This window comes from Puntigrus tetrazona, chromosome 20, assembly GCF_018831695.1.
Source record: "Puntigrus tetrazona isolate hp1 chromosome 20, ASM1883169v1, whole genome shotgun sequence".
NCBI lineage: Eukaryota > Metazoa > Chordata > Actinopteri > Cypriniformes > Cyprinidae > Puntigrus > Puntigrus tetrazona.
The window spans coordinates 20,564,912-20,579,713 of record NC_056718.1 but is presented as its reverse complement, the minus strand read 5'-3'; the positions used below and the strand labels follow the sequence as shown (position 1 = coordinate 20,579,713).

At 35.4% G+C, this 14,802-nt stretch overlaps 1 protein-coding gene across 1 annotated transcript in view; it reads right to left on the bottom strand.

Annotated features, from left to right (window-relative positions):
- The window catches only part of trdn (triadin), a 38,041-nt gene that overhangs the window by 12,446 nt on the left and 10,793 nt on the right, over window positions 1-14,802 (bottom strand). Inside the window, 9 exon segments of the mRNA XM_043219422.1 lie at window positions 39-65; window positions 794-889; window positions 2,456-2,512; window positions 4,915-5,016; window positions 6,220-7,425; window positions 7,428-7,703; window positions 9,334-9,360; window positions 10,543-10,569; window positions 14,444-14,578. Of these exon segments, the coding sequence (XP_043075357.1) occupies window positions 39-65; window positions 794-889; window positions 2,456-2,512; window positions 4,915-5,016; window positions 6,220-7,425; window positions 7,428-7,703; window positions 9,334-9,360; window positions 10,543-10,569; window positions 14,444-14,578 (1,953 nt within the window).

Sequence of the window (14,802 nt, the reverse complement as noted above, 5' to 3'; positions counted from 1 at the left end):
AAAAGCTGCAACAAAAGTCTTTTAATGAATAAACACACCTCTTTTCTGTACTTTATCAGGTTCAGCTGGAAGAGAAACAAACAGAAAATGAACAATGAGTGACAGTTAATGCAGCCTAATTTTTACTAACACTAGATGGAGACTATATTACACAATATTAGAAATCTCTACACAACAATACAAACCATCAAACTTGGCTTTGCTGAGCTCGTTAAAAGTTTTGTCTAGCAATATCAGACATGGTTAGGGAGAGAAAAAAAAAAAAAGCACAGCTTGTTTTTGATATTCTGTTCTGTGAACAAATTAAAATGAATAATATTTAGTAGAAAGCAGAATGATATGAGATTAATGAGTAAGTGTCAGTAAGTAATATCTATGGATTTCTGCATTTGCTGATACAGAAATTACCCATATGGCCCAGTGCATGCTGTATGCACAATTTATAGTCTGTCTGTGTGTGTGCATATGTTGTCTTCATAAATTTATAATGCATTTTTAGGTAGACATCATTTACCAGTTCATGAATGTATTATTACCATGCAGTTTACTGCATATGCAAAATAGCTTTTAGTCAGTCGTTTTTACATGGAAAGCTCATAATATTTGTTAGAATAGAATCACAAAGATACAGGCATGTCTTTGACTAGATCTATGATTTATCCATGAGACATGGCCAGCGTGATTTGCTACAGAATGGCTCTGTTATGCAGAAAACTGAAAATGTGCCCAGGCACTCTTATTATATTTTAAAACAACATGCATGATATTGACCTCGCAAGTCAATACCAAATACCTTTTCCTTCCTTTGGTTTAATGTCCTGGGCTTTTTGAGGCTCTTTTTGTGCTACTGAATGCATACAAGGACAGGTAGAGGGCTCTTTTTGTTTGTCTGGATACAAACAGATGCAAAACAGCGAGCGTCATTACAGACTACAGTGATTCAATTAGATTTTCTGCCCATTTTAGCCATCTCAAAATGAAACGTCGGTTATGTGTTTTTTGCCGACTCAATTGTCAGCAGCACAATCGATTGCAAATAAAAAACTATTAGAATGCACATGAACAAAAAAATGCTGAAGATGTTCAAAAACGACACCGAATAATGAGAGATGAATTAGATTAGCCTCGTTTAAATCAACACAGGACGATAAAGATCGCATCGGCAGCCAAACACGGAGATAAATGTCTTTTACAGCTTAATATATTGATGTCATTATCTTTAAAACCCATAATGTGCTTACAACATCAGAGGCCAACGCCAGATTTTACATCAATAAATCAAAATGTTATTACCAAAATTAATTTTTAAAGTGGTGGTAGTAAATCACAGGATACAAATATGACACCTTCATTATAAGTTTGGATAGCATAAATTTGTCAGAATTAATGTGACAATTTTTGATTAAATGCCACCCCGTCAGAAAAGAGATTGGATTATTGTAACAAGAAGGAAGCCAGCTAAAAATAAAAACAGGTTGACAACCTCGCCAACAAACGGAGATTAACAATAATGACATATCTGAGGATACTGGCGGAGAAGCGGGGAAATGTTTTTAGCGGCTGCAAGAATTCCAAGAAGTCTCTTTGAATAATAATTACATTGAAATTCAAAAAGCCGGTTTTTGATTGTGTTGCTTACACGCTCGCGGGGAATTACAGGGAAGTGTCATTCAAAATGCCTTTAACCTAAAATGCTAATGCCATTTTTGATATCAGTCAACCCTGCAGCCGAGTACACGATCTGTGTTATTAAAACAGCATGCATTCTTTTTCCTTTCCTCTGTTTTCTGGCTGACCTTTGGTGCGGAAGTTTATTAGCTAATAAAACGCATTTACTCTTTTCTGATTAAGATCAGCAGGGCATTGAAAGCTGTAAGATAGAATATTATCATTACGACTTTGATTTGCCATTGAAACTTTCTATATTGAATTTGTGCAGATTTCTGTATGAAATGACTTCAGGATAAATTCACTAAACTGTGTATATAACAGTCACAGTCACAGGTAATTAATGAAATACAAATGTAAACATATATAGAAGTTATATAAGCAACGCCACACACATTATAATGGTGTATAATATTATAATGGTTTACTGACGCTCTTGTCTTTTATTAAAAATACAAAAAAAGTGAAATTTTTCCTCTATAGAGACAATTGCAGCAGTTGCACTTTAATTGTAATATGGTTATTTTTAAAATAAAATATTTAGGAAAAATAATACACTTACACTATAATTAACGTTTTTTTTTTTTTTTTTTTTTTAAATGCTAAACAAAATAACATTTTCTCTATTAGAGGGCTAGCACTATAATTGTGTTCTGACCAATAAAAAAAAATAATAAAATTCTATTCAATTAAATAATAATAATACATTTTTAATTTTAATTATTATTATTATTTTTTCTAAATGTTCCATTTAGAAACAACAGCAGCACTGTAATTATGTACAGACCTTCTTTTTCAGCCTCAGCCACAGGTTTCTCTGCTTCTTTTTCCTTCACTTCCTCGGCTGCCGGTGTTTTAAGAAATAAAGCAAACAAACCAAAAGGTGAGTGTTAGAGCCCAGAAAGAAAATAGAAAGACAAAAGACACCGACATGTACTTGCTTACACACACACACACACACACACAGACACATCCACACAATGCCAACTTTGATGTTTAGATCTTTTTTGTACTTTGTTTGCGCTTTCTGTGCAGACTGTTCAACCCCATGGGTCAAAATGGATCTCTTCAAGTCCCACATTTTTGCTCTCTCTCCCCTAACAACAGGCTTCTTTCTCTCAGCAGGGATTTATTCTGTTGTGTGAAACATATCTAATGATGTTCTTGATAGAGGAATGACAGAGTATCTGCTGCTTGCCTGCAGGCAGGGCCGAGATTCTCATTTTTTTCTGGCCTGCTCTCTGCAGTAAATGGAATGGGGTGATGTTATTGCTGTAATTTTCTGTGGAGCACAACATTTTAAAGAACTAAAGTACAAAGTAGTAAAGTCAAAAACAAGTCAAATCTATTTGAGTTAACCTTGTCAATAAAACAGATCAGCAGGACAAAACCCTGTGATATTTTTTGGGCATAGAACAGGTGGAAAAAGACTATATTCCTGAATATTCCCTGATGAGACACTACGCTATGAACATTTACACAATCACACTTTATTGCTACATATATGCTATATATATATCTCTTATGATATGATGATACATATACACTTCTACATACATTGCTAATAAGACAAACTTATATTAAAAATAAATGTAATAAAATTGAAAAAAGCAAGCAAACACAGTGCAATGTATCTATGTATAATACTAAAATATCTCTGTATACTTTATGGCAATATTGTTGAATGGCTAAAAATACACTGATTTCATTTCACTTCATAAAGGCAGCAGTCAATTTGAGATATGCATGAGCCATATTAAATTCAGCGCGCATAAATGCTCAGACTTTACATACATTTTTAATCTGCTCATCGCACAAACAGCAGGAGATTGCAAATCAATACGTCGCTGCGAAATCACCGTAGGTGAAAAACAGACTCTCGACAAATTGAACGAGAAAAGTAAAGTTGGAGCAGCTAAAACGTGCCTCGGTTTCTAAAGACGATCTTGAATGGACAGTATAATGACCAAATGTATTTGAACCTCTCCGTACGAGCATCGGTTGCCTGGATGTATTCCTGTGGCACCGTGTGTATGTCACTGTGTTCCAGCGCTGTCTCTGCAGGCACAAGCGCACCTCTTTCTGCTGTTCCCAGACAGAAGCAGCAGCAGCAGTCAGTCCTCTGAACTCATCTGAGCTCTGATACTGCTGTGTCATACACTGTCTCAGAGCGGGATTAGATTTCCATCTTGCAATACACACATGGCTTTATCCCCAATCTCCTCTCCAGATTTTAATCTGATACCCAGCAGGATCCTTTTGCCCTCAGGAGGAATTCAGTAAAATTCTAGTTCAACACCATATCGATAAATCAAATAACAAGAATAATTGGAAAGGGAGGAATGGATCTCACTGGAGGAAATCATATTACAGAAATCCTTGTGCTTTTATTTGATGTTCATTTTAACATGGCCTAGGTTTGCCTTTTTTGCATTATTTATGTTTTTGTGGGGTTCTGCCAGATATATAAACAACTGTTTAGATTGTTGAGGGAAATCAAAAATTATTTTAGTGCAATTGTACATAGGACATACACGAATATAATAATATAAATAGTAAAATAATTGTTTTAATCTTTACAAAAAAATACAAACTAATTAAATATTGTATATTGGACTCTATATTTATTAAAATATATAATAAATAATAATATAAATAGTTCATTTCAATAAATAAATTTAACACAACAGTTGCATAGAGGGTCAAAGGTTCAAAGAGGTCAAACCCATTCAATCTTAACTGAACAAACAAGTGGTTCGATATTATCAATACAATCTGAGAGTATGCTATTCAGCTGCACAATTCTCTCTCTTGACTGTTGCTCACTCTTCAGAAAAACTGTGGCGGTACATTTTCAAAGCGTACAACTTTGTAACCAAAAGGTAAATATTAATGTGTACCAAAATGACAACTTTTAAGAGTGCAGCAGAAAATACCGAGCTACTAGACACGCACCATCATCATTCTAATGCTGTGGACTAGATGGAAAAATGAGCCATAAGGAAGTCTTTGGAGATCAAAGTTTGAGGCCTAAGGGTCTACTCGATCCTCTCTCTCTCTCTCTCACACACACACACACACACACACACACACACACACACCCTCTTCTCCCGCATCCACCACCATCAGGCTTGTTGTAGAACACCACTCAATAACCTTGCAGTTCAGTAGTGTTGGAATAATTTTCTCATTTTAATTCTGGTTCATTTTAATGCAAGCAAACTGTTGCTGTGTTTGTTGCTGTACCTTTAGGGACCGGTTCTGGTTCTGGAGCTTTTTCGGCAGTTTCCTCTTCGCCTGCGCTTTCATCCTTATCATCTTTCTCTTCTTGTTTCAGGGTTGTTATGTCTTTGCATAAAAAAAACAAACATATTTATAAGGCTCGGTTAATAGATCATAAGAAGTCTTCGCGATTTTGTTCTAAATGGTTTTCTTCCTTTGACCTGTTATTTTTGAACAAAACGATTTTGGCAGGAGCTAAAATTTTCCCTTTGTTGGTGGCTAGATTGCATTAGCGTTTGACAAAGAGATATAATCAGGTTTAATTTACATGCAGAACTTTTTTCAATTACTGTGTTGAGACTGATCCTTCAGACTTCATTAGCAACATCGGCGGTGAGTTAGGAGCTGGAACAGGTGGTTTAGCCTTGCGCAAAGTGAATTAGCAAGTCAGCTAAATTAAGTTAGCAAGGTAAACTCAAGCTGCCCTATTAGTGAAAAGCAAACGGTTTAAGCAGTATACATAAAACCTACCAGCATTATGTGCTGCTGCTGCTACTAGGACAATGATTATGAGAAATATTTCTACATTTGCTCATTCTAGCCTCAGTAACCTATTTTGCTCTTCCCTCATTTGCAAGTGCAAACCCAGTGTTTTTCTTGATCATCCAGAACTTTGATGACCTTGAATGACCCCTTTGGAGACAAGTGTTTGGTGACAGCTGACTTGAAAGCAGTCTCTCATGGATTCTAACCGTTTCACTGGCAGCTGAGCAGCAATGCACCAGCTGCTGTTCTTTGATCCACCCAGCATGAATTAGACTTCAATCACAAACTCAAATGGACTCCTTTCCTACCAGCACATTTGGATATGTATAGTAGCAAACTTCGACTAAACTATTTTTGTGTGATGGCAATGTCTAAACGATTGAAGTGTTCGGTTAAAATCTCGAAAACCTGCAGGCGGTATACATTCAAGTTTTAATAAAGTCTTCAGAATTAAGTTACAGGCTGATAAAACAGTTAAAGGATTCCATCTTTCAATTCTTATATGGTTTCTTAACAGTTCCTGTTCATTCAGTACTTTTAAGGAACAAACGAACACATGAATAAAATACAATAAATGGCTTAAATGTTTAATAAAATGCAAACAAGCAGAATGCGTTAACAGTATATAATAATTTGATATAATGCTAATAAAAAAACAATAAATTCACCAAAAAGATTTCATGTAATACTCTTGTGAATCAGATTGCATTGGTTGCGTCGTATGTTTTTGATTTACTAGAAAGAATGATTGATTTAACAAAACAACCCAAATAATCTTGGTACCTTTCTCAAGTGAAGAGCCATCATCTTCATCAGCCACCACGCCTGTCTCATCTCCACCTGGTTTGGAACTAACTACAGGTGTTGTTACTATAATATCATCATCATCTTCCTCATCCTCACCCCTTATCTGTTCCTCTCCCTCCTCTTTTCCCTCTTCCTCCTGCTCCTCCTTATCTGCAACATCATCAGCTAGCTCAGGCTCCTCAATAACATCCTCACTTGTTATATCTTTTTCAGAGTCGGCGTCTTTCAGTTCAGCACCAGTCTCATCTTTAAGACTGTCTTCTGTAACCTCACCACGATCATCAGCGAGCTCTTTTGCTACCTTATCATCATGGTCATCATATGGCATATCAGTAGCGGCTAAGCCATCTTGTGAGTCAGCTAAATCAGCTACTGCATCATCAGCTTTAGCAGCACTCTCCTCTATGGTTGTTAATAGCTCTGAATCACCGTCAGCTTTAAGAAGCAAAGGTTCCTCACCAGTTTCTTGGGCTTCAGCATCAGTTACTGTAGCACCAGCATCAGCTATAATACCAAGAGCAATGGCAATATCAGCATCTTCGACCTCATCGTCATCATCTTTCTCCTCACTTTGGTCATCTTTTTGGTCATCATCAGTAATGTCAGCATCACCTACTGCTTCTTTTTTCTCTTTATCATCAGCAGGAATATCTTCTTTTTTCTCTTCATCCTCGGGTGGTTCTTTGTCTACATCAGTTTTGTCCTCTTCCTCCACCTCATCAACCGCTTCAGATTCTTTAGAAGTGACTTGTTCTTCAGGTTCAAGAATAGACGTATCTTCCTTTTCAACAGCAGGAGCAGGAGCAGTTTCCTCTTTGTGTTCCTCTTCCTCTTCAGCTCCCTCTTCCTCCTTACCTTTTTCCACAGCTACTGACGCTTCCTTTTCATCTTCTGCTTCTTCCTCAGCATCAGCATCAGCATCAGCTGCACCTTCTTCTTTCTCCTTTTCTTCAGCCTCCTCTTCTTTTCCCTCCTCGTCCACAGCTTCCTTTGCTGCTGCTGCTTCCTCCTCCTCTTCCTCCTCAGCTTCTGGCTCCTCTTTCTCTTCCTCTGCTAATTCCTCCTCCTCTTCTTGTTCACCCCCCTCTTCTTCTACTTCATCCTCTTCCTCCTCATCCTTGATCTCCTCTTCTTCTTCTTGTTCTAATTCATCCTCTTCCTCCTCCTCTTCCTTGATCTCTCCTCTTCTTCTTCTTCTTCTTCTTCTTCTTCTTCTTCTTCTTCTACTTCATCCTCGTCGTCCTCCTCCATGATCTCATCTTCTTCCTCTTCTTCATCTTCTTCCTCCTCTTCCTCGATCTCTTCTTCATCCTCTTCCTCCTCTTCATCTTCATCATCTTCTTCTTCTTCCTCCTCTTCTTCAGCAAGCCCCTCATCTTCCTCATCCTCCTCCTCCTCCTCCTCCTCCTCCTCATACTCCCCTTCCTCTTCTAACATCTCCTTGGCCCGTATCTCTGCAACTATATCATTAGGTTTTCAGAAATATCAGTGAAGCTGTAAGAATGTATGGGTTTTAAACCAAAGCCTGACAGTATTTAGCAGAAGCAAAATAATATTTGTCTAGACATACAAAACCCAGTGCATAGCATAACATATATTTATATGATGCATTTCATGTGTTTTACTAGTTGAATACTCAGACGACATGCAAACAGTAACATCTTAAAAAAAATAATTTGCAAATGTTAATGGATAAAAGAATACACTGCTCAACCTTTTAGTCAATATCTGTTAAAATTGTCATTAAAACTAATAATCGTTTCGTCCCTATTGTGACATGTGACAGTTCATAATAACTTTAAGCCAACGGAGGTGATAACGTGTTTTTGTAAACCAACCCCATTTTTTGAAAAATTGGAGAAAATAAGCTCTGAGCAAAAATGTTTATTATTCTTCAGAAATGAACACAACTAATTTTTTATACAATCTGAAAATGTAAAAAAAGGCAAATGTGGGTTAATAACAAACTATACCTGACTTGATGTCACCACTATTCAGATTCTGGTAGTTCTTTTAGTCTTTAATTAAAAAACATTTTCTCTGAAAGTTTGAGATGGAATAGTTATGAACAAAATGAAGCTGTAATAGCGGACTGGTAAATGGATGTTTTTTTTTTTTTTTTTTTTTTTTTATTTCTGTGAGGCATAATGTTCCTTACAACCTTTATAGTCCCATTGGTTAACAACTGCCTTTATCAAAAAAAGTAAAAGCTAATCAGGATGATGGAACCAGAAGGGTTAAAATGCTAAATTATTTCTAGGTTTTAGCCCACAAAGAATATATGATACATGGTTATTTTAAAACTATTTCCACACAGGGAGGAAAACAGCAGTCTTAAACCACATCATTGCATCTTTAAGAGGATCTTTGATCATTCTACAATAAAATGCATGGCATACGGGCAGTTCACAGCGTCTAAAATTACTGTGTAACTGCGGGGCATATAGCGTCCTCCTAGAACAATAATTATGGTTTATCATACTCCTCCAGTGACACTGCCTATACTTCTAAGGAGTGCACAGCTAATATCCTGGTCTCTTAGGTGTCCCTATGTCAGCAATTATAGACTGTACCTTTAAAGCAAAACCAGGCCACACTAATTTATAAGGCTTGCAGAGTTCCCTTAAGTGTTAATATGACAAACGACAGCAAATGGGTCGCCCATATAATCAAATACAGACTTGTGTGAGACTATTTTTATTTACAAACATTTGCATTAGCTGAAACTGATAATGGTGTTTAGATGCTTTCTGCATTAGCTTTAGCATTTAGAGATGGCTTAATGATCATTTCATGAAGATGTTAATGGACAAATACATGCAGCTTTACGCAACACTGATTAGCATGGGGAGCATAATTAGGGTATGTGAAAACAAAGGGAAATGATTACAAATGGCGCTGAATGTAAAAACACAATCAATGACAGCATAATGCCCATTCTCCATAAAATACTCTAATGCTTGCCCTCCTAATGCAACTGTAATATAAATGTGTTAATTACAGACTCAAGCAAACTGTTATCTGTTATGCTGATGGTTTATGTATTCTCTAATGAATGCAATCTCATCAAGCGCTCTTCAAGACACAAACCTTTTTTCCTCGGTGGCAAGAATTCTCCTAGAGGAGAGACACACAGAACATAAGAACAACTGATTAAATTCGGTAGTTAATGTGAGGTTTAATGCATGATATAAAAATGCAGTTGTTTATGCGGCACTGTGTCTCTAAGTCAGATATAGATATAGCACAAACTAAAAACCAAGCCCATGTGACGTGGTGATCTTTAATATAGCACAATAAAATAATAGGAATATTTCTTGTTTGTTTTATTTTAAATATTTGCATTTGAAAAAAACACTTTTCTTCTTTCTTATGCCAACAAGACAACCTACTAATATGATTAAACATAATTAATAGTAACATAATTAAAGGAATAAGGAAAATTCTTCAATCATTTACCCAACTTTTTAATTTCAAATCCCATGATTTTTTTTTTTTAAATCACAAAAGTAGGATGTTCATGGAAATAAAGAAAGTTAATGCTCACTACAGGATATAACACTCCAAAAAAACATCAACAAAAAAGCATGTGTGCTTTTCACAGCCTTTTTATTGACATTTTAACTGAACAGTTGCAAATCACCATTGACTTTGCGTGGTATGGAAAAGAAGTGATCTCAGCATTCTGCAAACATCTTTTATGTTCGAGAGAAGAAAAAAATCTGTACGGGGGAATGGAACAACTAAGTTAATTATGGTGAAAAATCTATTTAAGATCATAAAAGACCATTTATCATATACACTGCTTTATGGGGGCACGATTTTATAGCCTGATACATTTTGTGAGGCTTGAATGCGATACTCCAAATCCAGCAAAACTCATGCTTATTCACCTATGGACCTAATGTGAGAAGCATTTTGTGGCGAGATATGCATATGTATATTTATTTAGTTTCAGCTTCTGACTGTTATTATTATTTGTGCCCAAAAGCAATTGACACCCTACAAGTGCTGTCTACTTTAAATGGAGAATAAATGCTCTAGAAATCCATAAAGAAGGACGTACAGCTCACAAGGTCACGGAGTGGAAAAGATCTATTATATGAATATTATATGAATAAAAGATGTGCAGAAAGCTACGGACATTGTCCTACCCTTAAAGATATGACTAGATTATTCATGTTAGTGTTATCTACTGTGCGTGTAAAACTTTTTTAATGTTGGAAAAATCACAAAGTGACGCATTTCTTATTTGTGTAGGATTCACGATCACAGCATAGCACGGAGTTTGATACGAACCTTTTTTCCTCACAAAATGACGCTCGCCTAAATTGGTAGTGGAGGAAGGAATACAGAAGACAGTGTTAGAGTAGAACCTACAAAATAGATCTTTTGAAACATTGATGAGGGGTGAATAAATTATAAATGTGGATCAGAGAGGGGAAAAGTCTTGTCTGCGATTCACAGCACTTTAGTCCTAGCCTCAAGATCTTCTATAAAAGAAAAAAGGGCATGCTAACCCCCCCCCCACACACACACACACACACACACACACACACAAACATTAGTCGCTGTCTTTAACACTTACACATTGAATTAGCATGCCAATAACAGGTTTAAACTGAAATTATTGTGAGACTACCTTTATGCCAGGAAATGCATTTAGAAGTGTACAGTTAAAATGATTAATTAATCAACATATTTTTCTGCTGAGCGATTTGATCTGCCAAGCCTGTGGTCAGTACTCCACTTTTTTTTATGTTTTGTATGATATTTCTGATTTCTAAAACTGATCATGAAATGTTATTTTTTGGATTATTAATCAGCATTACTGTACATACTGTGCAGCTACTATTATAGTAAATCAGGTTGTGCGCCATTCACAACTGATAACTGTGAAACAAATATGAAACCTTTATGGAAATATGTATTGAGTTTATATATTTCATAATATTTAAATTAAAACCGTTATATTTAAACCTTTAGACCAGGGTGTAAGAACAGATATAACACAATAATGTCCCAGAATGTCCCTCTTTTCATTTTGATTTATAAACATTAATATGCAATACATATTCAGGGTAATTCAGTAATTCAATTAGAAAAAACAAATGACAATGATTTGTTTGTATTAATTGTGTAGGAGGTTAAATTTCAGGCAGCTTCAGTTATTTGTATATTGTATAATGTAAATTATATGATAGTTCAAGCTAGTATCATATTGTACATACATTTATATTAAGAGCTGTAGAAGAGGAGGCTGCATATGAAGATCTACAGGGTTAATTTAAATTCAACAGGTAATGCTAGTGGCTGAAAACTCGTTTTTTTTTTTAATTCATTGATAATTTGTTGTCTGAAAACGTGTGACGTCACAATAATCTTATTGTGGTTCCGGTTTTGTAGGTTTAGGATCTTAATTGAGAACCGCTTCTCAAATGAATCGCACATTTTTGAAGCGAATCAATGAATCGTTCAGAGTCAACAACTCGATTCGTGTCTCGCGCACTAAATATTTGACAGCGTTTGTAACGCGCAATGTCAAAGTACGCAGAGAGCCAACTCACTGCAAGAAAACGTGAAAATATATTCAATAGTTTGCAGCTAAGGAGAAGGTCTTTATGAAGTTCATGACCTGCACGTGCTGCGACTCAGTGAACGACTGCTATCCTTTTAAGACTTCTCTGTAAGTCTTTGATGGAACGCCAGCACTGGCAAAGCATTCTGGGATATTATGCAGTTTTTTATATATAAATAAGAGTCATGTGTAAAGTATATCTAGGTGCATTTAGTGCTTGATCAGTTTGTATAGGCCTACCTTTTGCACTATTTTTTGTTTTGCTTAGACGATCTACACAAAAAGCTGTTGTTGGTATATTAGGTAACCATCAATTTAAAAAAGCATTCATTGATAACTAGAGCTATTGAAGCAATGTGGCAGTCAATCCTCATGCGTTTATTTTAAATGAGCATCTCAAGGTGACTTTTATGAGGGATCTTAGCCAAGCGTGTTATTGGTTCAACAATCTTGGCAATGTCTTTCTCTGCTTTGAGCTCTCTTTACGAATGTTTCTGAAAGTGTGAATATTTGTACTGTTCTCCGACAGTCCCATAAACATTTATTTTTGCTGTATTTCAACTAGACGATTCAAAGGCTTGTGTTCTAATGATAAATACACTACTAGCTAAATGCAGTCATGTACATTGTGTAGCTTGGATCTTAAAATGCTTGTATAATGAGTCTTAAGACGCTGTGCATTGATTATAGCTCTGTGGTCACTGGTAATTAACCAGAAAGTAAATTTAATTCAAGTGTATTTAGATTCATTACTTCATAGACTTCTTATTTAATCTTCATAGACTTTATTTATCTTCGGAGATATGGATCTTTAGATTAACGCAAATATGGTTGTATATTTGCCTAAAATAAAAGTGTCAGTTTTAATGGCAGCTCTGTTTGCTGTTTTACTAGTCTACTAGACTGTACTACCCTATGGACACTATTTGGATAGTCTTATAACAGATGTGAAGAATTTTCAGGGTCAAAGGAGTCAATTGAAAATGAACTCCACTAATCTACACTTGATACAAAATCAGGGTAAAAAGCAGAGGAGATAGAGCACCTAATGAACATTGCTTATGACCTTCCTAAGTGCATCTGTGGTTGAAGAGAGGGCCATACGAGCTGCCCTCAATGAGACCACAATGACCCATTAGCTTCCAAAATGAAAGAGGGGAGGTTAAGATATCTCAGGTTGTTTTGCCTCTTAAGTAGGCATATTTATTGTTCTCCCCTTGTGACAAATTTTCTTTATTTTAAGGTCTATTGATTTATTAATTTTATTTATCCAAAATAATGCATAATCTATTCTACGCTAAAAACAAATCTTAATCAGTATTGTTGTCTTGTTGTCCAATAATAAATGCATAGAAAAATCTTAAGAGCAATAACATTAAAATATTTGATTTAATTGAGTGATTTAAAATATTTTTTGATGTGATGATAAATTAAATAAATACTATTGCGGTACATTTTATAGGAAAACACTAAATCAGTCTTTCTAATCTAAAATATTATATTATTTAATGTGCTACTTGGTATTTATATATTATTTGTAAAATTTGCTAGCAATTTTTGAGTGTCATTTTTTTAGTGTTAAGACATATTGATTTTCAATATTGATTTTACTGTTTCATTATTATTAATATAATTATTATTATTATTATTATTATTATTATTATTATTAGTAGTAGTAGTAGTAGTAGTAGTAGTAGTATATCATAACATTTTCTTGAAAATTTAGCTTAAAGAGACAATTTCATGACAACAAAATGGATGTAAGATATATTCTCTAAAAAAAGTGTTGTTACATGATGGTGTGCAATTTTACTCTCATCATTTTGTTTAATTTGATTAAAACAGACGACTGTCTTGATCAATAACATTACTTATATTTATCCTCACCACAGAGCATAACTTTAACCAACCTTATATTATTCTATATATTTTATAAATGAATGTAATTGTTCTGTATATACAGTATACTGTCCTAGTGCTTGTATTCTCTCCGTAAATTTCTAAATGTGTATCCTAAATGAATGAACAAAAATGAAAATATTTTTTGATCAGTATGTGTTTAATTCTTTGTGAATAAAACATTGAATAATTCTATTATCAAAAGAAACCAAGAAGTTTTGACGTGAGAGATTAATGACAGAGATGGGATACTGTTTTGCTTGATTTTTATTGTTATTTTGTAGAATCACACACATGGCACACACAGTCTTAGGGCTGACGGTTCCTGGCAGAAATTCCTCATCCTTTTTCTCAAAACTCTTCGTTGTAGTGTAAAGCTGTAAAATAGTGACCCATCCTTTAATATTTCTTGCTTATGAAACGGTGATCTTATATTATGTCAGAATATAGTTTGCTTGAAATTAAACACTGGCACGAATATAACCCATGATATTCAATCCCTTTGGGAAAGCATTTAAAGCCGGTTTATTCTGCAGAAGGGAAAAACGTGACCATAAAAGCCAGCTCAGATTTCAAATAAGACCTATTAGTACACATGGCTCGTCAGATCAAACCGCTGTGGGTTAGTCTGTGGTTTCTGAGATGCTGTTGATATTACAGTAAACACTTTGCTGTGTAATCGTGCTTCCAATGTTAAATGAAGTCTATAACAAGTTAATATACCTTCCTCCTCCTCCTCCTCTTCCGGGGCTACCAAATTAGTCATAAAAGTCAAGATTGACGTTATCCAGTCGGTAGAGTCGTCCATGGCTTCGTTCACTGCCTTCATGGGATCAGAGCTGATGTGCTGAATACCCCCTAAGAGCATGTTTTAGACAGGGCATCTTAAGTCACATATTTCCATACACTCGGCATGCATCTGAACCAGTGCTTCTCAATTTCAGTCCTTGGGTCCCCCTGTTCTTTTCACATTTTGCATGTCTCCCTTATTTAACACACCTGAATGAGATCATCAGCTCGTTAGGAGAGAGATCCATGAACTGAAGCAATGAGCTGATGATCTCGTTCAGGTGATCTCGTTC